We start from the raw sequence: 27,696 nt of genomic DNA on the forward strand, positions 1-27,696 counted from the left end.
AATTCTTGAAATCACAGGTTCCTTTTGTTCTTTTTTGAGAAAATTGACAAATGCCTGAATATCCATTGTTTGTCAGTTGTTCATTCGTTCGTTCTTTTTCTTTCTTTCGTTTTTTCTCTTTCTTTCTTCCTTTCTTCCTTTCTTTCTTTCTTTCTTCCTTTCTTTCTTTCTCTTTCTTTTCTTTCTTTCTTTTTCTTTTTCTCTCTCTCTTTAAAAAAAGAGTTGCATGCTCTACTGACTGAGCCAGGCTGGTGCCCTGTCAGTTCTTTCAAGTAAACATGGTGTTTCATGATAAATGAATCTTTTTCAGCTCCCAACTCAGTTTTTCCTCAAAGTATGATTGATCATACTATGATACAGCATAGGTCCTTTATGCATACTTCCCATTTCATCTCATTGAATACTAAAAAGATGTATGTTCAAGATTTAATAAAATTAATAGTTTTTACTACTTCATCAAAGACATTCTTTAGTGAAAGTAGCTTTTTACTGAATGTATAGCAATGATGACTACAGTGATTACTAGTGGTTTGGTACTACTGCCGTAATTCATGTTAGGGAGCCAGCTGCCTTACCCATAGTGACTTTTTGTGCCATCATTGAAAATGTCAACATGGTAAAAACAGCATGATTATCTTAGTGTTATTATTTTGATTTCATCGATCCCCTATAAGTCTGTAGACTTATAGGTGTCTACAGACCACACTTTGAGACCCTGACAATTTAGGGTATCTTAAAATATGTATTATTTTTCTAATCCCTATAATTGTGCATAAATCCAAAGACTGTTTTTATGATGTTTTACAACTCTGGCAGAAACAGGCTGTTGAGTGAATACATTTTTTATTTTTTTCTTCAAGAATGGATTTTTTCCAGTTTTTTTAAATGGTCATATTTACTAAAATTATGTGTAACATGGTTCAATATGAATCTCATGATTTATAATAAAATAGTAGATTGAAGTATGGATTAAATTTCAAGAAATTTATCAGTTACAGAGATGCCAGTAATAAGCATCTATATTTCAAAAGTCAGTGACTACTTTCCTTACATCAGTAGTCACTTGTTCGCCTGCCACCTGGACACGGAAGTTTTACCGAAACTCAATTAGGACATATCCCATCATTCTGGATATAATATCTAGAATGTGATAGAACATTTTCTCAGTGATACCTACTCATGCCTACTCCTGCTAATTAATGAAAATTAAAGTTCATCATTCCTTCTCTATTCTACATCTCTATGCTTACTCTTGTTTTTCTAAGGGATAATTTTAGATTTACTGAAGAGTAGAAACTACAGAGAGTTCCTACATAACCCCTCTCACACACAGTTTCCCTATAATTAACATTTTGCAATAATTTGGTACATATGGTAAAATTGATGAGCCAATATTGATACAGTATTATTAACTATAGTTCATATCTTATCTCAGGGCTCACTCTTTGTGTGGTACATTCTGTGGGTTTTGACAAATATATAATGATACAACAGGTATCCATCATTACAATATCATACAGAATAGTTTCACTGTCCTCAAAATCTCCTGTGCTCTACCTATTCATTTCTTCCACCCTCCACTGAACTCCTGGCAACCACTGATCTTTTTAACATCTCCACAGTTTGCCTTTGCTGGAATGTTTTATAGTTGGAATTACACAGCATGTACCCCTTTCAGACTGAATTTTTTCACTTAATAATATGCATTTACGTTTCCTCCATGTCTAATGTGGCATGATAGATTATTTCTTTTTATCACTGAATAATATTTCATTGTATGGATGTGCCACAATTTGTTTATTCATTCACCTGCTGAAGGACATGTTGGTTGCTTCCAAGTTTTGGCAATTATGAATAAAGCTTCTATAAATATTTGTGTGCAGATCTTCTATGGATACAACTTTTCAACTCATTTGGGTAGATACCAAGGAGCTCTGTGCTTGCTTCTACTATTGAGCATCTCCACCTCAGAGAGAGATGAATCTCTTTTTATGCAATACATTCAATACATTTTACCTTGTCTGTTCCTAATTGCAACTTCTTTCGGCTTAATCCTTACAAGTTGTCTTTTCTCAACTTGTAACCATATTCATGCCTTTCCTCCCTTGAGTTGGTATGTTTCATTAACCACTATTCAAAATTGTATCCTTTGTTCCGGTTTCCCATTAACTCTACCAAGCATTGTTGAGCTCTTGCACCCATCAATCCAGTGAAATTGCTCTCATTAAAGTTAGTGATTACTTCCTAGTTGCCAAAATGCTTGTCAGTTCTTATGTTAACGTGATATTGTTAATGTGTTTTGCCACTAACAACTGATCATTCTCCCTTTTAGAAAGTTCTCTTTTTAGCTTCTGTGGTACCATTCTATCTTGTCTTCCCCTTTATAATACTGCTTTCCTCTTTTTCCATTTGCCATGTAAATATTGATGTTTCTAAAGGCCATCCTCAAACTCCCTGCCTTGTGCTTCAGGCATTCTCTTCCCATAACTTTAGCCCAGTCTATGGGAAAAAATTGCCAAACTTTTATTTCCAGCACAGATTTCTCCAAAGCCTAAATCACAGTTTTTCATCTTACTGAACATTTTCATCAGGGTATCTTTCAGACACCTCAGACTCAATATGTGTAAAACTAAATAATTGAGCAGTAACATAAAGGAGTTTTGGGGTGGTGTAGAAATACTGTTTTCTTGGTTGTCATGGTGGTTACACAACTTTATGCATTTGTCATAGAACTGTACACCAAAAAGAGTGAAATTTATGGTATGTAAAAAAAGTAAAACTCAATAAAGAGAGCCAAATAAATGGGCATCCCCGCTTCCAAAAAATAACCTCAATGGTTAATCCACTTCACTTCTCTTTGCATTTCTCACACCATTTAAAGTTGATGATACATTATAGGAACTCATTGTTAGTTGGATGGATGGATGATTAAGATAAGTGTATTGACTAAAGGCTCTTGGGTCTATACTTCAAGACAGAGAAATGTTAGATGTGATAAGATTTCTTAAAAACATCAGAGGAAAACAACCCCACACATTTTAGAGTGATAATGTATGACTTGTTTTTAATACTTATAAATGTTTATGCCATTTATGAATATAATAAATAAAATTAAATGTAGGCAGTTTCCAATTTGTCAAGGGATTATGATCTAAAAGTCGCTATAGGTTAATTCTTACACTTTAAAAATATATTTTCTCATTAAAGTAATAACCTATGTGAAATAAAACATGCTGTGGCCTTGGTTAGGCTATAATTAGGCTAATATTTTCAGATTCATTCTCTTCCCAACCTCTCTAAGAACACTGACAACTACTCATAGCCAACATATGATCACAATTTGTGAGAAACATTTCCTACTTCCAAATTCACTACTCAGATGAGAATCACAATGAGTGGCCAATGCAATTTTACCTTTTGGATGAGAACAGTTCTACCTATATGAAGACATTTTGTCACTTCCTCATTATCTGCCACTTGGCTCTGAGAGGTGTATCTGTAACACCTGAGAATAGTTTCCTTTTCTACTACACCTTTGATGCAGTTGAAGACAATCATGGTCTTTTTTCCTTCTCATAAATCCCCCTGTATTTCTCTAAATTTATTTTGAGACTGCAGCTCCCAGAAAAGATATGATAAAAAGTAAAGGGATAGACTAGCTGTGGTCCACTGTATTCCAGACCTTAATGTTCACATGCTAATAATAATATACACAGATAGATAGGAATAACCTTCAGATTTGTGGATACTGAAAATTAAATTGTTTTTCCAGTACTCTATGATATGTTCAAAGTGACAGAGAAGAAAGTATAGACAGAAGAGTACATCTCAGTCTACTAGTGCCTCACTAGATAAATACTTGCTAGAATACTGGAAATTAGACTAAACGCAAATATTAACTCAGTCTCCACCTAGCAATTAAAGAGAATAATTCTATCAACATAACACAGAGTGTGCCTAAGAACAGTCTTGCAACCATTTACATTAAATATTAAATTCTAGAATTTTCCCTTTTTTGTAGGATAAGTAAAAAGTGCCAGTGAAATCATATTGTAGCACAAGGGAAAGGTAACATTGCCCTGAAGACTCAGAGGAAGAAAATGCCTGTGAAAAGTGTTTCATTAAAGGAAACAGAAGAAAATTGTATAAAGCATTTGCTTTACAATCTGTGAAAAAGGAAATAGGAAGTTGTAAGGAAAGAACAACTTGAGGGGAAATAGAGCTACCTGAGATAAGGATTAGTTGCTAGAAAATTAAAAATATAAAGTCAGAAATAAAATCTATACTGAAAGATGTAAACAACAGAATTAACAGTACAGAAAATCATCAGTGATATATAGGTTAAACTTAAGAAGTTCTTTTGCATAGAGAAAATGAAAACAGTTCTAAAGGAGAAGATAACACATAAAGGAGTAGAAATGATCCTACTTCACAAATTTCTGCAGGGAAATACAGAACAAATGGAAATCTAAAGGAAGAAAATTCTATGGCTTTAGTGGGAAATGTAAAAGAAGATTTGAATGTGCTAAGAGACAGCATGTTTTTGGATGGAAAAACATGGAGATGTGAATTCAGAGGTGTGATAGAAGAAAATATTGTTGAGTTGCTGAACACATGCATTTAGTGCAAATTAAGGAGGCTCACATCCTAATAAGTTGATGAAAATAGATTTGCAAATAGACATATGAAGGAAATATTTTTCTAATTACAAGAATGAAGAAAAAGTTACCTAGCCATCCTTTTTAGAATTATAAAATGGTTGGGCGCCTGGGTGGCTCAGATGGTTAAGCGTCTGCCTTCGGCTTAGGTCATGATTTTAGGGTCCTGGGATCGAGCCCCGCATCGGGCTCCCTGCTCAGCGGGAGGCCTGCTTCTCTCTCTCCCTCTACTACTACTCCCTGCTTGTACTCTCTCACTCTCTCTGTCGAATAAATAAATAAAATCTTTAAAAAAAAAAAAAAAGAATTTAAAATGGTTTAATACAGGGGTGCCTGGCTGGCTGGCTCAGTCAGTTAGGCAGCTGACTCTTGATTTCTGCTCAGGTCATGTTCTCATGGGTCATGGGATCAAGCCCCGTGTGGAGCCCTGTGTTGGGCTCCATGCTCAACAAGGAGTCGGCTTGAAGATGCTCTCCTCCTGCCCCTTCCCCGACTCATGGACACACTCTCCCTCACTCTTTTTCTCTCTATAAAATAAATAAAATAAAATCTTTTTTAAAAAGAACAAGACAAAAATTTTCTACTTTGTTCTAGATGTTTTGAACAATATAATAAAAAAGTAAAACAAGAAATACAACTACTGAAAAGGAAAAGACATTATTTGAACATATATATATATATATATATATATACACACACACACACACACACACACACACAAGCTATAAGTTTCTGACTCATTTAACCAGGGATACAAAGAGGAAGCATATGAATAGCTTGAGAGCAGGAGTAAATGCAGCATATATTTCCATAGTTTTCTTATGTTCCTTTTTTTCCTATTGGGGGGGTACCTGTTAAGAGTAGAAAAAGAACCCAATTTCTTGCTCTGTCTCTGCTTTCTTACACTAGGCTCATACTTCCATTTCAAAAGAAAGTACACCAACACTCTGTGTGCTTCTATCTAAGAGAATATGTATAAACATTCACTCGGTTCTTGAAATAAACTTAGCACTAGCAAGACCACATCCTTCTCAGGGTTGGGGGAGAAAGCAGAGTCACTGCACAGGAATTCCTGAACAGTATCTCCCTCTATCCAGCTCTGCAATGTGCTAGGAAGTTCATTTTCTGCAAATATATAAGAGATCTGACTATTGGGGATTTGCAAAAGATCTCAGAAAGATGACCAGATTCACAATGAATATGTAAAATTCAATAGTTTTCTTGTATGCTATCAATAATTATTTAGAAGATATAATGAAGGACAATTCCATTTATAGTAGCAAACAAAATAAAGTTCCTAGGTCTAATCTTAGGAAGAAAAGCATGACTTTATAGGTACAAGAATAAACTTTACTGTGAAATAGCAAAGAAAATATGAATAAAAGAGACACGGCATGTTTCTGGAAAGCAGTAAATAGTACAAGAAATTATTTCTTCTGAAATTAACTTTTTTGGGATGGAGGGGCAAAGGGAGAGAGAGAGAGAGAGAGAATCTTAAGCAGGCTCCATGCGCAGCTCAGAGCCCGATGCTTGGCTCAATCTCACAGCCCTGAGATCATGACCTGAGGCGAAATCAAGAATCTAACACTTAACCAACTGAGTCACCCCGGAGCCCGTGAAATTAACTTTTTGATTCAACTTTGCAAAAACAATGCTAAAGTTCACTTGGGAAAAATATATGAGAATAAATAAAATTAGACAACAAACAGTAAATCAGAAGGACTTGCCCCACCAGATATAAAAAGTTATATAACATTTCAGTAAGTAAAGCAGTGTAGTACTGGCATGAAGATGATGGCCAGATCATTAAGAAAGGTACAGGGTGCTGAAACAAAATCTTAGCATATATGTGAAATTAATATATGATAAAAGATGCATGGAAAATCAACAGAATGACTAAACTACCCTATGATAGGGTATGGGGAAATTGACTACCTTGAAAAAATCAAGTTATGCATAAACACAAAAACTGTTGATTTTCTCCTGTATTCTTTTGCAATTTTTTTTTATAATCATAGAAGAAAATTTTAAATGATATTCCTAGGATGTTCCACAGAAGCTCATCCACTATAGGGATTCGAGCACTGGAAAAAAAGCTGTGGAGGAGGTCTGAGCTCTAATCCTGATTCTTCCTCTATCTAGTTGTGTGACCTCGGGTAAGTTCTTTCATCATTGGGTCATTTTAAAAAATGTTTTAAATGAAAGATTTGAGGGGCGCCTGAGTGGCTTGGTCGGTTAAGCATCCGACTCTTGATTTTGTTTCAGGTCATGATCTCAGGGTTGTGAGATCGAGCCCCACATCAGGCTCCCTGCTGGGCGTGGAGCCTGCTTAAGATTCTCACTTTCCCTCCCACCACCCCTCTCTAAAAAAATAAAATACAAAATACAAAATGAAATGAGAGATTTGTATTATTTTCTCCAATTTCCCATCCAAGTCTAAAATTCCATGCTCTGAACTATATTATCAAACCTAACTAGCATGCAGAACAACATCTACTTAGGGGATAGTAGCATGAAATCTAGAGTCACACTGTATGGGTTCCAGCACCGGTTTCAACACTTACTAGTTGTGTGATCTTGGGGAGATTTTTCATCCTCTTTGTATTTATTTCCTTAACTAAAAATAAACTGCAGGTATTGATAGTGCCTCACAGGCTTGTATTGAGAAATAAAGCAATGCATGTAAGTACATGAAACAATGCCTGGCATATACTTGCTCAATACAATATTTTTTTCTTTTTTTTTTAATTTTTTTTTTTAAGATTTTATTTATTTGCGAGAGAGAGAGAATGAGAGACAGAGAGCATGAGAGGGAGGAGGGTCAGAGGGAGAAGCAGACTCCCCGCTGAGCAGGGAGCCTGATGTGGGGCTCGATCCCGGGACTCCAGGATCATGACCTGAGCTGAAGGCAGTCGCTTAACCAACTGAGCCACCCAGGCGCCCCTACAATATTTTTTTCAATCTGAGATGCCAGGAGCTTAATTCCTCCACCACCCATCTATCCACTCAAGCACAGCGAAACTGAGGCCTTCCTGACTCTTTTGAAGGAGATTCTGATATTGGTAGGAGAGAGATTCTGTGGTTAGGAAAAAATTCTCCAGATGATTCTGATCCTCTGCCCTTTCCTTTTACTCCCAATTCTAAAGAAACACCGTCAAGGTCTTTAAAATAGAACAACAGTTCCCAAACTCTACAGCAGGTGAGTAAGGTTGAGCATCAGCACATTCAAAGACTGATAAAATCAGAGGGATAAAAAATTCTATTTCAATTAATTTGGTAGTTAAACTTAGGAGCACAGGGAATGAATTTCATGGTTTTTTCCCCCTCAACATGTCTGTTAATATTCCCAGAACATTTTTCCTTTAATATAGCTTGGAAAGTGCTAGATAGAGTTTAAATGCAGTTTAACACTCACAAATTAAATGATGGTCCAATACTATATTATATCCAGAGGTTGATGAAAATCTAATCAAAATTGAATGCTATTGAAGTATTATTTCATTTTCCAATTACATTCTACTGATTTTTAAAAAAATACTCATAAATGGCTGTGATCAGTTCTTTTGTAATTTACTCTAAAGTCTAAGGGCCCCGGTGCAAATTATCTGCTATTGTCATTTAATTTTATTACTGCTTTATTTTGGCCACTTTAGTACTATAATAAATGTTTGCTTAAAAAAGATTGCGTACTAAATATTTTTCCTGAAATCTAAAGAGTTATACAGCCCTTTTAGTAGCTAAAATATAAGTAAAAACATTTCTCCATGTTAAATCTCATCTTTGTTTTATTTCAATGAAAGCAAGGTCAAAATTCACTCATAAATGCTAACATAGGTCTTATTTTGCTTAAATTTCTCACCAAGTATCATCCACTTTTCCTGAAATGCTCAGGCTGCCCCTAATATAGGTTCCCAGGCCAGGGCAAATGTTCTGTGATGACCATTTGGATCAAGGAAGAGGTTGTGTTTAGTAGAGAATAGTTCTACAGCCATAGTAAACCTTGACCCAAGAGCAATGGGAAATAGTAGGGACCTTCTCTCTTACCATTGCATGGCCCATCACAACAGATGATTCCATGGACTACATTGGGTTAGTGGGAAGGTAGGCTTATATATTCAGTATGAGAAAGAGAAGACAGAACTTTTCTAAACTGATATGGAAAATCCTAAATCTGGAGCAGCAGAAAGGGAAATGGAGTTTTTATAGCCATTGGGGTTTTGGCTAGGGTGGTAATTTCTTGGGCAATTTCATATGTACCATGTTTCGAAGAGAAGGAAAGACAGGAATTTCAGGTACATGTTGAATAATCTACCTATAAAAGTTTTCTCTCTTGCTCTCTCCAATTGTTAAGTTGATAATTAAACTTGGGTCCAGAGGGGATGATCTGGGTTTTTTTTTCCTCGCAATGTATCTCTTAATATTTTCTGAATAGTTTTCCCTTAATAAGTTTGGAAATTGAAGATTATTTGAAATAACAACTTGAAATTTGGATTAGAAGCCAGTAAATCTGGAAAATGGAGATTTGCTCAGTGACAAGTCACTGAGGCAGCTATAAAATTAGGATAATTAAGCGACTTCTCCTACTTATAGTATTAATTTCTTAGAGAAAGGAACCTATTTTATTCAGGGAATTTTTTTATCTAGTATATTCTAATATGTATTTAAAATTAATTTCAGATTCTTTTAGTGACCACTATACTCACTTTGAAAGAGTTGTGAAGGCTCTTCTGATCAATGCTTTAGATGAATCTTTTCTGGGAACATTGTATGGTAAGTTAATACAAATGGAACAATTAGAGGTTTTTTTCTTTTTCCAATTTTTAAACACCCTACTAATATAATAATATAATACTATGTAATACAATATATACTTAAGCAAAACCAAGAGACCCATTCTTAAGGCCCTCCAATTGTTCCCTCTAGGATCAACTACACCAGAAGCCCATTCACATCAAGAACTTGTTACTGTTTATTATTTGTGATATGTGGAATGTGCAAAAGAAATATGTCATGTTCCCCTGACCTTAGAGAGTTGACAGTGAATGTGAGGATGTAGGACAGACTCAAAACAGCAGAGTAGTTCAATAGCCATGTGTTGTCCCAGCCTCTCTAAGCTCATTGAATTTCACCAAAAGTTATGTGCTGTTTTATGCTTTTGTGCCTTTGCTCATACTGTTTCCTCTTAAAATATAATCCCTTTCTACCCTAGATTTTCCAGGTGAGTATAAAATTGTTTTCACTGTCAAAGCTACTATGACCCACTCAGTATTTTTACTCCCTCATTTGTGCTCTCAGTTCCCTGGTGGTACTGATGTGTATACACTTTTCATACTGTATTGAAAATGTATTTTTGCCTTCCTCTCTTCTAAGACTACAAGAAGAACCATACTCTAGATATACACTTATCCCTTGCATCTAGCACATCTGGAAGTTAATAAAGATTATAAATATGTTGTATTGAATATCTACCTAATTGCCTAAGTGAGATTTCATTCACAGTTTATTGAGCAAATATTTATTGAGTGCCTAAGGGGCCAGCATTTATCTGAGGGCTGGGGATATGGCAATGACTATGACATACAAGATTCCTGCTCTCATGTTGCTTAAAGTCTAATGGGAGAGACAGACCATGAAACAAATATATAACATAATACAATTTCAACTAGTGATTAGTTCTTGATAAAAAAAAATAACATAGGTTAAAGAGACCCAAGAGTGATAAAGGAAAAGAAAGTATCTGTTAGATTCGTCAAAGAAGGTCTCTCAAGAGGTGACTTTTAAATGAACGAAGTCAGGGGGAAAATAATGCATTGATCTATCTGAGAACACAGTAAGTGCAAAAGACCCTTAGGTAAAAGTAAGTTTGATGTGATAGATGAATGGATAAAGAAGAAGTGGTATATATATCCAACGGAATATTACCCAGCCATAAAAAAAGAATGAAATCTTGCCATTTGCAACACATGGATGGATCGAGAGGGTATAATGCTAAGTCAGAGAAAGACAAATACTGTATGATCTCACTTACATGTGGAATTTAAGAAACAAAACAAATGAACAAAGAAAAAAAACAAACAAAACAAATAGACTCTTAACTATAGAGAATAAACGGGCAGTTACCAGAGAGGAAGATGGTGGGGGGGATGAGTGAAAAGGTGAAGGGGATTAAAAGTACACTTACTGTGATGTGCACTGAGCAATGCATAGAACTGTTGAATTACTATATTGTACACCTGAAACTAATATAACACTATATGTTAATTTTACTAGGATTAAAAGAACAGAAAAGAATAAGTTTGATGTATTCAGGCAACAATTAGAAGGCCTCTGTGGTTTGTTCCTTTCCCTAATGTTCTGATGGAATCTTTTTTTCTTTACTCAACTAATTTTTTAAAAATTTCAAATGCTTCTAACCAATTAACCAAGTATCTTTCTAAAACTATGGGAAGAAATCCTTAACTATTCAACTATTTAAATATTGCCTAATAATGTTTCTCAACCTTGGCACTATTGGTATTTGAGGCTGGATAATTCATTGGTGTGGGGGCTTAGACAGACAGACAGATAGATAGATAGATAGATAGATAGATAGATAGATAATTTCCTAAGGGCTAAGTGATTATTTGCTGCTGTTGTTCCCCTGAACAGATGGCACCAGACAAAAATCATATGCACAAGATATGTTGACATCTCTCCATTATTTGGATGACCGCTTTGTTCAGCCTCGTCTAGAGAGTTTAGCTTCTAGAAGTCGTTGGAAAGAGCAATATAAGGTATACAGTTTAATTTGTTTTGAGTCTCTGGTTGGGGGGATGGGAGTGGCAGAGCTATCAGGATTTCAGTATCCAGTTATCAAACTGAATATTGACTGAATACTAACTGAATAATCTTCTAAATTATTGGCATTTTTCTTTGTTAATAATCAGCTTGTTGTTTCTCACCTTTTCTAAAGACTGCTATTGTTTTAATTATTGTAACACTTATTATATGTATCCAGTAGTTAAGTAGTTCTAAATGATGAATAACTTTAGAACATCCCCAGAGCTTAGCCCATCTATTAAAATGAGGAGGTTATCTCACAGAATATTAATCATTGTTTCAGAAAAGAGTTCCATTGCTAAAGAAGTTTGAGAAATGGTGGGTTTTAAACTTAATTGGAGGACCTTTCAAGGAACATTAATGTATGAATTTATACTGTAAATCTTCAAGAGGGTGATGTAGAATGCAATACTTTTCAAATTTGTGTTTTCCTATGAGGCTCCTTTTCATGAGCTACATTTTATCACCTCCTAGAATAATTGATTTCCATAACATAATCTGGGAAACACTGGCCTAGGTTGTCTTTGACATCCTTCTCGACCTTAAGGTTTTATAATTATTGGTAATTAAGATTTTGTAATTCTACCAATTTCAGGGAAGCATCTTTTTACTTTATAAGACTTACTCCATGTTATCTCATAGATTTCTATTTTATGAATCTCTAATAGTAGAGGCTGTCTTATATGTTTTTTAAGGGTTTTTTCTTAATCTCCCTACTTCTAATATTCTATCTTCTCATGATTAGCGAGAGGAAAAAAAATGGCAAGGTAACAGAAGTTCAAGTTCCTAACAGTCCTTCTGGCACTTAAATCATTAGCTATTCTACCTCATTTATGTCAGGAGATTTGGTTTCATCCAAGGCCTGTTCAGTCTTGAATTACCTGATAAATTAGCCACAGATGATTTAGGTTTAAGGGACAGTTATGGGATTACAGAAATAGAAGACTTCAGTTTGGAGGATGGCTGAGTTTAGGGCCACCATATATATCTCTTTGACATTGGGTGGGTTTTTAACCTCTCTAAACTCCACTCTCTTCCTCAGATACAGAAAATATTTACCTACTTTAAAGGGAAATATTTACTTACTTGGAAGGTAAAATACATAGCACAGTTCTTAAATATTATTTTCTTTAATAGAAAAATAGCATATATTTATTGATCACTTAACTTTGCCAAGTAATTATGCAATGCAAAGTATCTTATTTGATCTTCAGAGTAACCCCATGAGGAAGGCACTATTCTTTCCTGTTTTAGAGTTGAGAAAACTGTGACTCCAAACACAAGGTTACACAGCTAGTAATTAACTAGGCCAATGTTTAAACCTAGAAATCATAAATTCCTAGTATTTATCTGACTCCAAAGCCCATGCCACTATGCCATATTATGCTTAACTATACCATGGCATGTTATGCTGAATTTGGATTATCTGATGTTGAAATAATAACTGAGAGATACAAGAAAATATTAGCTTAAAAATTTAGAGACATAAATAATTCAATATGATCTTGGTCAGAATTAGCTAAGTTATGCTGCAAAAAATAAATATGACAGGTCAACAATGAAAATCTTAACAGCTTAAACCAACAAAGCTTATTTTTCAGTTATATTATATGTCCCGTGTAAATCTACAATAGCGTTCTGCGTATTGTAGTCACTCACAGAGCCAAGCTGATAGAGCTTTCATCTCGAATGTGCTTCCATATGTACCACAGAAACGAGAAGGGAAAGTGGTTTAGTCACCTATTTACTCTGAATGTCATCCTGTAAGTGACATGTGTCACAAATTGCCATGAAATATGAGAAATATTAAAAGTAGACAAAATACAATGTAGTTATGAATCATACAGTGTTAAAAAGGGAACTATCGGTATACTGAATATTTAATTACTATCAGGCTGATAGAGAATACAAATGTGGATCAGTAACCCTGCTAATATGCTCACTGTTTGTAGTTCAAATATTATGGTAAAACCTAATCTACACTACTAATTATGACAGTAGGATCTAGCACAGGCCTAGAGTGTGAGTAAAAATATGCAACCAGAAGTAATTGCACAGCTTAATAAAGCTTATTTATGAATGCCAAATATTTTCTCAGTTCACTTATTCGTTGCTAATTCAGCTATTAGACTGTCCATATCAGAGTTGGCCCCCTAGCATTCCTAGTTCCAACTTGCTTATTTCATAGTCCTTTAGTAAGTAGCCATAGGATGATCAAATCATTTCTGGAATATTTTGTGGGAAATAGGATATAATTTACACCAAAGAGACTGAATGTGATCTGGTTTTTCTCAGTTTTTGACTAACCTAAATGAATTCATCTTTTTGTTATAGTATCCTGAATTTTTGCTGCTCTTTTTTTCTATTTTTAACTATTAAACCTCATTTACACTAACTAGAGATGAGAGGAGGGGAAAAAAAAAGTAAATTAAAATCTGTGAAGAATACTACCTAATAGTAACTCAAAAGTAGGAAACTAATTTTTTTTTCTAGTCTGGTTTCTTTTCATTTAACAGCCTAAATTATAAATTCTTTTTTTTTAATTTAAAAATATCTTGTCAAATATCTACTGTGTGCTCTGTGTTAAAGTAAGAAATAAGAGTGTGTTTTGCTCTTACATCTTACCCCATTATTGTGATTCCAAATATTGGCTTTAATTTGGTTAGGTTCTTTTTATGTTTTATTTTATTGTTGTTTTTTCCAATCTTGGAAAGCTTCATTACATTTTTCAATTGTTTTCAGGAGCGGGTGGAAAATTATTCTAATGTAAGTATCCATTCGAAGAATCCTGAAAACTGTTCCTGCCAGGCCTGTGGATTGCATCGCCACTGCAGATACTCAGTGCATTTATCAGGAAAGTTGTACAACACCAGGACTATGGAAACAGATGATTTCATGTCACATGATAAACAGGTATTTTTCCCTCTCGTTTTAGTTTTCAGTATTTAGAAATTTTCAATACATAGCTTGCACAAATAACCCTGTTGTTTTTATAAATGGAGAAAGCACTAGGAGAAGGGAAAAGAGTACAAGGAAAGAGGGTATACATTTTGAATGTGAAAAATATGTCTTGCCTATGTCTATGGCAAATTCACTCCTAATTCAGATACTAAACTTTGTGTAAGTACACATCACCCAAACTGTGGGGAGGGGAGAAGGGTGTAGGATGAGGATGAAAAGGCAGATAACTGGGGCAAGGGAAGCAAAAGTCCCCTTTAGGTCCAAAGGAGAATTTAACCCAAGTGGAAAATTTTATGGCAGATAATCTACCAAATTGACAGTTCCCAGATGCCTGTCATCTTAATATGAGAATAGAAAGAAAACGATGTTTCAACCTAGAGTGTATCAGAATCAAAATCTAGATGATCAATACATACTTAAGGTGCCATTAATTTTGAATGAAAAGACAAAAATGAAGAAAATATTGGAAATATTTGAAGAAAAGTATTTATAAACAAGCAAAGCAGTACAGTGTGAAGAGAGAAGTGCAGGGTGTAGTCTACTTCTATTTATTTTTTAATCTTTATAAAAGTATTACATTTATAAATGCAAAAATATTAATATCGAGAGCTTCCTCTGGTGAGTCGGTATATCCATGAAGGGTGTGTGTGTTTGGGGGCTCTCAGAGTTGCCTCTAAATACTGCCAGTCAGTTATTAAGCTAGAAATAGATTCTTAATCTAAATCCTTCTGCTACATTGGGTAGTATGATTCCTCAGTACTAATGGCAGTAATTGACCAGATCTCTCTAAACAATCTGTAAGATTCACTTAGAAAGTTTGCATGGGGATAATGAATTCAGAATTAGTCTTTAATGTATCATTTGACAAGTTACTATGAAAACACATTTCTTTTCTCAACATAGTCTATATGCAAATCTCCCCATTGTTTAAAAACTGATCTATGATTTTTTATGAGTTAAGACACATAGAATCTTTTTTTTTAAAAGATTTTATTTATTTATTTGTGAGAGAGAGAGAGAGAATGAGAGAGAGAGCACATGAGAAGGGGGAGGGTCAGAGGGAGAAGCAGACTCCCCGCTGAGCAGGGAGCCCTACGCGGGACTCGATCCAGGGACTCCAGGATCATGACCTGAGCCCAAGGCAGTCGCTTAACCAACTCAGCCACCCAGGCGCCCAAGACACATAGAATCTTAATAAAAGTGATTTAATACTTTAAGGATCATGTTCTATTGTATAGGTCAAAAATAGTGCTGTACATTCACAGTCTTTGCTGTCTACAGCTAATTCTGGAAAGGGAAGTGAGTTAGAAAACCATTTCTGGAGTTCTGATATTCCTGTGAAAGAGTAAAGATTCTGTATAAAATAGTTATTCAAATATCTAAAAAATAAAAGAGATCTCACAGAATAAAAGCAAAGAACATTAATACACCAGTCACACAATGGAAAACATCAAAGTTAACAAATATATTAGAAAATTATTATTTTCCATCTAAAGATATACAATTAAAACCTACCTTAAAATGTCAGTTGATAGCTCTCAAAGTAGCAACGTATTTTTAAATCAAATGATAAAATGCAGTTTTGTATGGTTGCATTGAAACTAGCAGTTTCATGGACAGTAAGATTCCTAGAGAGAGAAAGATTATGATACATCTTTTTAGAATACTGGATAACTACGTATAGCCAGAATCATAAAACTATACATATTCAGTGCCCATAAGTTTATGCTAGGCAGAGTAATCCAATTAAAGCAGATGACACAATCATGAAGTTCATCGAAGCATTTACCCTTTTCTGCGAACACTTACTAACAATGGTTTAGGCTTTTAAAATGTGATCACATTTTGGGGAAAAATAGTGTGAGAATATTCTAAAGGTAATTTTGGGTTTATTGATCTACATAAGTGTAAGTAGCGGCCAAGAAGATAGGAATTAGAAATGGAAAGAAGTAAACTATAATGTTAAATATTTTCAATGGGTATTTTTGTTTCATACAGGTAAAAAAAAAATTTAAATAAGGATTTTTAAAGACCTCTCCTTCCCTCTTGCCCCAACTTAAAAATTTTATACAGATAAATTCCTCAGTTTTGTGGAAATATAAAATACAGTGTGCTGGAAATTTTTAAAAAATTATATTATTCTTCTACTGTACTTTATCCAGAACAGCCGTAGGAGACTTCTCCCACACAGTCTACTTTGATGACAGAAATGGAGAGACAGAGGGTACCGCTTGTGGCCACTGCAATATTGTGGTACCTTTTTCACTCAAAGTAAAAAAGGAGGCATCAGCAAGGGAACTGTTAGCGTTGATATGACTGGTTTGACGATAATGTTGAAACAGGAAGGTTCCTGGGAGTAAACAAGCAATGTACAATAATACCTGATTATTTCTAATGATCTGAAAAACAGAAAGGTTTTCATAGAACTTTAACAGAAATCTGAACCTGGTTTTCTTCAACTTTCGAGGATTTTAAGAAAGACTGTAAGATGTCCCAAATACCATCTTCACAAGATGATGCATCAAACCTGACTGTTGCTGATCATATGTAACTTTTATTCAGTTTTGCCAATACACTCTTCATTTTATTACTATTTTTTGCCAATATACTCAGATTATTTATTGAACTCATCACCTTTGTGAACCCTTGCAGTGTGGCTTCAGAAAAACAATGCAGTTCTTTGTCAGATTGTCAGATAGAATACAAGTTACATAGATCAATACTGTAACTATACCACTTGTACTGAACTCATGAAAGCATAACCCATTAGTGAATTTAGGCATAGAGACAAATATATAATTTAACAAGGAGTTTGTCTATTTCCTCAGGTTAATCCAGAGAAGATTGATCATGTTATAATGTTTTTAGCTGTAATGTTTAGTTTTTAGAGTTCCTATTTTAGTTATCAGTGTGTATAACAGTACATATGCAAAACATTCTGAAAGAGGAATGTTCTGGTTGGTTGATTTCACAAGAAGAGTATTCTTTTTTTTTTTTTTAAGATTTTATTTATTTGACAGAGAGAGACACAGCGAGAGAGGGAACACAAGCAGGGGGAGTGGGAGAGGGAGAAGCAGGCTTCCCGCTGGGCAGGGAGCCCGATGCGGGGCTCCATCCCAGGACCCTGAGCCGAAGGCAGACACTTAACGACTGAGCCACCCAGGTGCCCCAAGAAGAGTATTCTTAATCATAGAATCCTGGAAGTCCACATAAACATAGAAATTAAAATTCTCATAGTTTGCTAACAATAAATATTAATGTGTTATATCAGAGTGACTAATTAAGGAAACAAATATGACTAAACACAAAGTTATTTTTTACTTGACAATATTTTTTGGAAAAAACTAATTTAATGAAAAACTGCCAATACTGAATATTGGTTATAAGAGTTTGTTTCAGTTTTACATGTTGCTTATAAGTTAGAAAATTATCGTTAATCTAGACATTTTTAACTCAGTAACTATGTACATACAATTGCTTGCACGCTTTTCTTGCTTCAGGTATGCCCATCCTTCTGTGTTAAAAGCCATTTTTCTCCTCCTTCTCAAACTTGGCTAACTATTTTCTGAAGACTTAGTTCAAGCATCACCCACTCAAGGATTCTTCTCATCACTGAATTGGGTTAATTGTCCCTCCTCTGTACCTTGATAGCATCTCTTGCCCATCATTTGACACATTGTTCTGTGATCGTTTGTTTTTCTCCCAAGACTGTAAGCTCCCCTAACACAGGTAGTACCTCTTTCACTTATATATCTCCAGTGCTTAGCCCAATACTTGAAACATAGCAGATGCTCAGTTTTTCTTATCTAAGTTATATAATGAGAGAAGGTAAAGGAACCATTGTATAAACATTTTAAAAATTAATAATGCGTTTATTAGATTTTGCTAATATACAGCCAGAAAGGCTGTATAATCATTAGTATATTTTTTACTTCATATGTCAGATAATAATGTTTATTCCTTGATTTAGGTGTTTACTGTTGGCAGAATTTGTGCTGATCGTACCCGAATTTATCATAAACTGAAACATTTTAAGTTCAAGCTGTACCAGGAATGTTGCTCCATTGCAAAGACAGAAGAAGTTGAAGATGAACAGGTTAAAGAAACAGTGGAAAGAATTTTCAGTCAGTCAAAAGAAAGTGGCTGGATTAAGGAGGTAAGGTGAATATAGAAGAATCATCTCATTCATAGATTCTGGAGCCTAATTATGATCAGCAGAAGGATACAAATGACTAGAGGACAGTGAAATTTAAAAGAGAATCTCTCCTTTTCCCCGTCTTTGTATTTTCTCTTCTTCCACCCATTCCTTTCATGCTTATCATTGTCCCACCCTGAATAGGTGCCCTGATGTTCTAAGCATTCCTTCAGCTCATCAGATAAATTGAAATCCTCAATAATACCGTCCTGTAATGAAGGACCTCTGTCCTTTCACTTTTATATATATGGTATTCCTTACATATATATTAAGTCCCTATTTTCTTTGACAAAGTATAGGACTCACCTCTGCTTGTCTGCTTCCTATTCTTTAGAACAGTTCTTGTGACCCGAGAGTGAAGAAGCACCTGGTACCAATCTGAGGAAAGGATCTCGGCTGCCAGTTCTAATACCCCCCACATCCTCTTCTTGAGGACATGGGCTGAGCAGTGAGCACTGTAACTGAAGATCAAGGGGAATGCAGAGGTTTCAGGCCACGGCACTGATTTTGATCCCCCCAAATCCTGTTGATCACTAAGTTTGATATCAGGGATAAAGTGGGGGTTTTGAAGAGTGCACTGGATTCCCGAAGATCTGCTGGCAGCTCATAAGCTCTGGTCTGCTCACAGAGCTTTTAGAATTGTTTATGGTACTTGGAAAGAATGCTAATATGATTGCAATCTTCTAAAACAAGTCTAGTTACGTGAATGTATGAGAGAAAACATAGTAGATTTTCAGGCAACTCAGATCAACAGTATATTTAATCTTTAAAAAAAAAAAAAAGCCTGACTTGAGATCTGTTGCCTGGGTTATTTATACCATAAGGAAATTTGTAAAAGAGGAAGATAAAAAAGAAGAGAGCTCAGTGAATAAACTTACAAGCAGAGGGAAAGAAAAAGAGAACAAACAACAGGAACTTGTCAGGACACGTCATGTTCCGCAGAGGTCTCCCAGTCTGGACAGTGGCATCAGAACTGGTTTCCCTTCTGACAGTTCTCCTCCCACCACAAGGCCCCACCTGGTGATCTCTCTGCCTCCCCCGCCGTCCCCCCATCTGGAACCTCCCGTAGTCTTTCTATCATTTTACTCTCCTCAGCTTTTTATCTTTTACTTTGCTTCGACTTCTCTCCCAGTGCTTTCCTCCCTGTCCTCCTCTGTGCTTTTCTATTAGCCTTAGGGAGGAGCCATGACTTATCCAGTAAGTCCCATCTTCATTTTCCATGATGACACGAAATTCTTAGCTGCCTTTATGGGTGCATTTAAGGGTTGCCAACCCTCCAGTGGAGTTGAAAAGCCTATTGGGACACCATTTTTTTAAAAATTGTTTAGAAAAATCACTGTGCATGTACTATACATATTATGTAATAATAGTATAAATGGGGAAGAACATTAAACTTTTTTTTTTTAAAGATTTTATTTATTTGACACAGAGAGCGAGAGAGGGGACACAAGTAGGGGGAGTGGGAGAGGGAGAAGCAGGCTTCCCACTGAGCAGAGAGCCTGATGTGGGGCTCGATTCCAGGACCCTGGGATCATGACCTGAGCCGAAGGCAGACACTCAATGACTGAGCCACCCAGGTGCCCCAAGAATGTTAAACTTCTTGCAGAGAAAAACTAAAAGCACTTCCAGATCATGAACCTTAGAAAAAGCTTAACAGGATTTCTAACAGAAGGGACCTGGAATAAGAAAAAATACTCTTAGGAAGAAAAAAGCCAAGTGTTCTATTATGCTTCAAGAACAACACTTAGCAGTGGACAGTTGTAGTTCAAGATCATGAAAGTCTAGGACAGCATGCACCTTTTTTTCCACATGCAATACCAAAGAGCTTCATTTTCTTTTTGGGATCCCTCCTGTTTTAAAAATATTTATCTATAAATTTTCTCAAAAGATGTCCTAGAAACTAAAGTTTAGAGCCACTGTAAACCCATATGCAGCTTTCTGTGCTGTGATTAAACTTCAGAATTTATCAAGTGCTCTGACATCTCTCAGCGTCACTCCACTTACCCCTCAGAGAATGTGAGCGTCCTTGTGTGACAGCCTTGCATGTGCTTGTGATGCACACCTTCTTCCTTGGTTGCAGGCTCATGGCCATAGCTACCCTAACCCTTCTGAATGCCAGGGCTCAGTGCTGCTTGAGTCGCCCTATCTGTGGCCCTTTTTGCTCTTCCTAATTATTATGTCAACCCCTTCTTTTACCTCACACAAACTATCTGGTCCTGGCTTTCCTCCCAGCTTGTATTACACACCTTGCTTTTTCCCTTACCTGCCCCTTCCTCCTCCAAGCGTTTTTCTTCCCTTGTCTCAGGATATCTCAGCGTATCTTCCCAAAGACCTGCCAACCTGACTGACTTCATTCTTCTTGTTCCTCCTCCTAACAATTGAGCTAGGATGATCTGTTTTTAACCTAGGATGACATTAAAGGGTAGGAGCTACTTGAGTGTAAGAAAGGAAAGAATGATAAGAAAATTATAATAAAACCAAAACCTATAATAAATATAATAAAAGTAATTGTCTCATTCTAAATTTGACTGGAAGAACATACTATCATATGCCACTGGCTAAATTCTAATGAATGTTTCTTGTTAAGAAGAAAGTGAATGTGATGATGGGATTTCCAGAGAAGCTGAAGATAGGGTTGTTGGGATGGGGTGGTGAATACATGAACATCAGGAAGTGAAGAAAGTACGTCGAAAGTATCAAGTCTCAGTTTTACAGTTGTATGTAAATTTTAAATGTATTACATAAAGATTGTTACATAAGAAAGAATTTTAAATAATGATTTGATATCCCACCCCTTCCTGAAACTTTTTATGTGGTGTCTTTTTCTTTCTCCCCTTTAAAACTTTTTTTCTTTTAATTTTTCTTTCGCTCCTTAAACTGATGTTTCTCAAATCATGGCCCTAACTACCTATGTCAGACTCACCTAGAAGTTTGTGGAAAATGTGTAGTTCCTGGCCTCACTGCAGACCTATTGAATGAGAATCCTTGGGGGTGTTAAACACCCAGTATTTAACAAATCAGGTGATTCTTAAGCAAATTAAACATTGAGGGCCCTGCTTAAAGGTGCATGTCACTCTAGGTTCCGTTCTCAGCCTCTTTATAGCTCTCTGCCTCGGTAAACCCATTCCTTTCTTCACATCTAACTGCTCTTTTTCTGAGCAGAAGACTCCAAACTCCTTCTTTTATGTTCTGACCTCTTTCTCACATTCCCTTTCCACAGTCCCACCTGTTTTAATCAGTAGGTCCATCCTGGCACTTGAAGGGGTTAACATAATAAGATCCAAACTCTCCAGATTTTTAGGAAAAAAGAATGATGGAACCAGAATCTTTAAATGGATTGAATGACCAGGAATTACGAACTGCCTTCTCTCTGAGTTTCACTTTTCCTTTGGAGGGCTTTTTTTTTTTTTCTTCTTACTAAAGCTGCACCCTGCCTGGTCCCTCCCAACTTTAAGTCTCAGAAATAGCATACTATGATGGTTAAAAGCACAGATTTAAATATTTTCTAGCAGTAGAATCTGGAGGCAAGTTACTTTATTTCTCTAAGTTGTCTCTTCAGTAAAATAGGAATTAAAACAATAATAATAGAGTTTTGATTGTGGAAATTAAATGATCAACACATTTTAAGCATTTAGTATTGGACCTAGCAATTAGTAAGTGATCAATTAATGTTAACTATTATTAGTAATAAAAGCAAGGAGAGATTTTCCTTCCTTTTCTTAGTATAGCTGGGACAGATTATAATTTTCCAGAAAAAATTTAATAAGAGAAAAAAGAATATAAAGAAAGATAATATAAAAAGCATAAAAACTATCAAACTTTTAAGGTATAGGTTTCTAATTCTAGAGTACTTTACTTCTGTCTGGTAGAACCTAAGTAGTCGGTCAAAAGAATCCCTAAGTAGTTCAAAGGTTATTTCCCCTCCTGTTCTTTTCTTCATTCTTTCCAGAGAAGGTGATCCAGTCACAGATCTTTGAGGGGACAAAAGTTTCATGGCCCTGTCTAGAAGGAAAACACATTCCTCCTATGCTTTTCCATAGGTTCCTATCACCACCAAAGTCAGGGTCATCAGGATCCTCTCTTCCTTTACTAGGAGTGGAACCAGAGTTCATAAGTAAAGAAACCATTAGGTCAGTTAATCTCCTCAACTGAAGTCAGCAGTTGAGTTTCCAAATCACAGTTTCCAAATCATCAGTGAAATTTCCAAATCATCCTGACTCCTCTCTTACCTTGTCCTACCCTGGTCTTGACTCTTCATCTTCATTGGCTGTCACTTAAATTTGGAATCTCATTACCTAACTTATTACAATAGATTCATAACTAAATGCCAAAATATTCTAGAATGGATGTTTTAACATTTTTCTTAAAATACACCCCAGATCATGTCAGTCTCTGCCTTAACACTTTAACAATTTCACATTGCCTGTCACATTATTGCTAAACTCCTTCACCTAGCATTTCATACTTTGACCACAGCCTCTTTGGTTCAGTCTCATCTCTCTCTATTCCCCTAAACAAACCTCAAATTGTAGTCAAACCTCATACTTTCTTGCCTTTTCACTGTTGTATGGACTGTTGCCCGCCCCCCCCCAAATCTTTGCCAACCAAATCCTTTCTCCCATGACAGTTTAAGTGCTTCTCTTCTTTTCTGATCACCTCAACTAACCATGGCTACTCTCCTGAACCTTCATACAGTGTCTATATAGTTCTTTATGGCACTTGTTATTGCTGTATTACCACTGAACTCTGGTCTTCTAGGGACAGGGAAAGCAATTTTTTTTGTACCTAGACAGTCATTAGAAAGTATTCAATATATGTTATGTGTTCAACAAATTTTTGTTGAATAAGTTATTGAAGCTGTTATACTTCCACAAATATGATAATAGAAAAATTACAATTTATAAGAACATTATGAGATTAATAATAATGTTCAGTTTGATCTCTTTCCAATACTTTATGGGTTAGAAATGCTTATTTGAAATTGTGTCCCTGTTTATAAGAATTTTGTTCATGATTATCCTGAAATGAGAAGTGAACGTGTTCCTGTTTGTGTCTATAGATTGAAAAGGCCTACCTTATCTTCTTTGCTTTGAGTAAAATAACTAGCTTTTTTATTGTATACACAGAAATATGGTCAACTTCAAGAATATCTAAATTGGGCGGATTACTTTCAAGATGAGAAGTTTGACTGAATTGTAACACATTTCCTTCAGAGAAGATTTTATAAATTCCTGTAAATGTGAAGATCATGAGTCTTGTTTCTCTGTATCGTGTGACATATTTAGATATTTTGTGTGTATTTTCATGGCAAATATCTTGTTTAAAACATATGTTCATCTTAATTTCCATGAAATGGCACTCTACAGTCAAATAAAAGTTTTATCTGCTGTACATAGAAAACAGAAGTCTAATAATTTTTAAGTAAGAGTTATTTTAAAGTTATAAAACAATGCCTTTATAACAGATGATTATCAAGCAAATGAGCTGTTCATGTCCTGTCAGCTTAATAGACAAATACTGTATTTTAAAAATGAATTCAGACTAACATCTATGTGTATTTATTATTGAATCCCTGCCCAGATGTGTTTATTATCTTTTCACAGTATTAAATGATCTGCACTGATATATTCTTTGCTACTGTCCTTATTTAGATCAGTGGGCCGTGGAAGAAACCGAATGTCTCATTCAGTTCAATCCCCTCGTGTCAGAATCAGATTGTAGTTTACCCATTCCAAAGAGGAGAGCTTCTCTCCTTTTCTAAAGTTCCCTTTAGAAATAGATCTCAGGCCTCCAGAGTCTTTCAACCGTCACATTCAGGAATAATTTCGTGATATGTATTTTCATGCTTCACAATGTTCTTTCTATCTTTTATTCAATTTGTCTACATGTTAATGATTAAGATGTATTTTATTTATTTTTATCCAAAACCTTTCCCATATATGTATTTATGTTAGGATCTGAAGACTTCAGAGAGACGAATTCAGCCAAAAATAGTTTAAAAGAATACTTTGGCATCTGCATTGCTTTGCACATCTAAATTTTCCCATAATATAATAAAGTGAAATGGTTTCATAGTGACCAAATGGACCCTGTCTATTCTGTATCTTTAATTCTTAAAGGTAGTGTCATAGTAGGATCTATTTTACGGTGCAATTTTAGATAATTGTTTCTCACCTCAAGTGTTGATTGAACCTGGCTTCAGTTATTATGCGGTTCATGCATGGAGTTCAGTGTATGTGCACACATAAAAAGCTACACTTTATTAAGTCCTTACATAGAGATTACTTAGTGTTTTCATCAATTTTCTGAAATTATCCCTATTCTTATTGTAAGCAAAACGAGTGGAAAAAGCTCACAGAAGTGCTGAGAATACTGAGGCTGATGTTTCACGTGAGAAGTACATACCTTTTTGAAAAGTGTGAAATAGAAATTTCAGTCACATATCTCTATTCTTATTTCTCTGGCATATGGAAATAATCCTTAACTGAAATGAAGCCATAGTTGAAAGTTGAAGATGAAGTGACAGTGCCCAAAAAGAAGCAAGGCAGAATTGGAGGGAAAGTAATAGTCAAGTTGGAAGGGTGAAGGACCATGAATGACTTGTAAAAAGGAAGACCATGGAAAAGGAAAGCGAATGATTTGTAAAGGATCTCTAATGCCCCTGGAAGCATCACTTCTCATACGTGCGTGACACTACAGACAAGCTTGAGAACGCTGAAGAGCGAGAGTTCCTTCCACCTGGAGTTTTTAAAATTAATTTATGTATTGTTTGAAATACCATGCATTTGATTTGTAAAAATTAAGGCACTAATGATTAGAGGGACTTAATGATGGCAGCTGACCCAGTTCCTAGGTCAGGCACCTTGTTGGCGTGAAGCATTTTTCCTCTTGGAACAGCATTCTGACTGTTGATCAGGAAATGTAAAAGTAGTTTTGCTGATGTCTGAGGTTACTGCAGCCAAGCAAACGTCTTCAGTGGGTGTTTGAAGAATACAAGAGGCTTTTAGGCATACGGTAACACCAAAAGAATGGCAGAGAGACAGGCTGTTAGGAAATGAGAATGAGCATAGATTAGGGGGGCCAAAAGCAAGTAGTCCATAAGAAAATGGAAATGTTGAAAAAACTGAATTAACCTTTACAGGTATTATGACATACTGTATTATTTTGTCATCATCATAATCATCAGTATCATTGATTCAATATAATAAAAAATATTTTGTAAACTTAAAATCTCACATGTCTGTGAACTATTTAGATCTGGGCATTATTACTGTGGTGTTAGGTGCTTTAGTGTTAGGTAGCCATGGTTAGTAGAGATGATGAGAGAAATGGACAAGTAAAAGGAAAGTAATGCTTAAAAGAATTCATATGGCTACCCAGAAACTTTAGGGTTAGAGAACAATACCATAAAAAGGGCAGGGGGGGAACGAGGAAAAAATAAATGTTTATTTTATTGGCAGGTGGATGTGATTGACCATGTTTTCTCACTTGTCTGCTCTCATCTTCAGATGGGTAGTTCTATTCACTACTCGTTTCTTGGAGGTATTACAGGACTGGCTTAGACTCTAGCAAGCTGATTACAGTATAATTGCAGCTTTGCTATATTGAGGCAGCAAGCCCAGCGGTTAAGAGAGCATAGGTTTGACATCAGTGTTGAGGTAGAGTCCTGAGCTGTTACTTGAACTGGAACAAAGAGCTTAATTTCTGTGAGCCTCAGTTTCCTCCTTTCTAAATGAGGTCAATAATACTTACCTTTCAAGACTGTGGATTGAGGGAGATCTGTGTGAAGTGCTGTGCCTGAAACAGTGATTAAATAAACAGTAGCTGATGTGAATGGAAATGAGGATGTAGATGATAATGATTTCAGCTTGAAATTAAATGGCTGTAAAGGACAAATGTATACAAAAGACACTCTAAAAAAGTGACTTACACCACTGAATATAGTATGAAAACTTACTACATTCCTGCTTGACAAGTTTTTAGGTATGTCCCTGTATAGCATGGAAATCAAAGTTTATATCAGAAAGGAATAGCAGATTTGACTAAGGATTCTGAGTTACTAATGAAAACCAGTGCTACAACATGACTGTCGAGTGAACAGTTTTAAATTTAAATATTACATTTTCTTTTATCAAGTACGATTGCTGAATATAAAGTACCCATAGTAATGGAAGATAATGTCTAATGAATACAACTTTTAAAAAAATCAAATATAAAATGATCAAAACTCCTTTGATTTTTAATAATACCTCATGAGAGAGTTCTCCATCAAATTTGTATACCTAACAAAAATATATTTCTGCCTTTCCCCACATGAGTAGTGAGGAACTTAGCCTTGGAAAGGACAGATAGAAGTTCCAATGAAAAGTAAAAAAGTTACATTCCATCAGAGTATACTTGTCCCCAGTTCCAAACAAATACTCCAGAACTTGTGAAAATAAAATGGACTAAAGCAGGCCAGCCTACTGGGAACTAAATTGTAAATAAGTCCAGTCTTACAAATGGTTGCGTTGACTTTACCCATTCATTTCTATCCATAGGTCAGTTTGGAGAAGGACCATGTTACTGAGATGAGAGAGTTGATTTAATCAAGTCCCATTGCTTGAGACCTCAAATCCAAATGACTTCCAAGTTAGGATACACAGCATATTTATAGTCCTGACTATCCCAATACTGGGCTCATCTGCATTTATTCTCCATAATTGATAATGACAAGCAGAGTCCAATCTACAGTTTGAGATCTTTTTTTTTTTTTAATATTTTATTTATTTATTTGATAGAGAGAGACACAGCGAGAGAGGGAACACGAGCAGGGGGAGTGGGAGAGGGAGAAGCAGGACTCCCGCGGAGCAGGGAGCCCGATGTGGGACTCGATCCCAGGACCCCAGGATCATGACCTGAGCCGAAGGCAGATGCTTAACAACTGAGCCACCCAGGCGACCCTACAGTTTGAGATCTTAAAGGCAGGATCACATGAAGATGAGGGGACAAGAGTGTGTAACTGATGTATTTGGTTTGTGTTATTAAACTTCTTGAAACTCGACTGCTACATACTGATTTTCC

General features: G+C 35.7%; 1 protein-coding gene across 9 annotated transcripts in view; it reads left to right on the forward strand.

Moving 5' to 3' along the window:
* The window catches only part of CCDC82 (coiled-coil domain containing 82), a 33,163-nt gene extending 7,353 nt beyond the window's left edge, over positions 1 to 25,810 (forward strand). For 8 of the 9 annotated variants that reach the window (XM_032426280.1, XM_032426273.1, XM_032426272.1 and 5 more), the window contains 5 exons: positions 9,336 to 9,428; positions 11,307 to 11,431; positions 14,220 to 14,390; positions 18,409 to 18,594; positions 23,760 to 25,810. In XM_032426280.1, the coding sequence (XP_032282171.1) occupies positions 9,336 to 9,428; positions 11,307 to 11,431; positions 14,220 to 14,390; positions 18,409 to 18,594; positions 23,760 to 23,825 (641 nt within the window). In that variant the 3' untranslated portion in view covers positions 23,826 to 25,810. Of the gene's footprint in view, positions 1 to 9,335; positions 9,429 to 11,306; positions 11,432 to 14,219; positions 14,391 to 18,408; positions 18,595 to 18,967; positions 20,069 to 23,759 lie in introns of those variants that run through there. The other variant, XM_032426281.1, reaches the window with a different exon arrangement.
* The last annotated feature ends 1,886 nt before the right edge of the window (positions 25,811 to 27,696 follow it).

Source organism: Phoca vitulina, unplaced genomic scaffold (genome assembly GCF_004348235.1).
Source record: "Phoca vitulina isolate PV1807 unplaced genomic scaffold, GSC_HSeal_1.0 scaffold34, whole genome shotgun sequence".
In the NCBI taxonomy this organism is placed as follows: domain Eukaryota; kingdom Metazoa; phylum Chordata; class Mammalia; order Carnivora; family Phocidae; genus Phoca; species Phoca vitulina.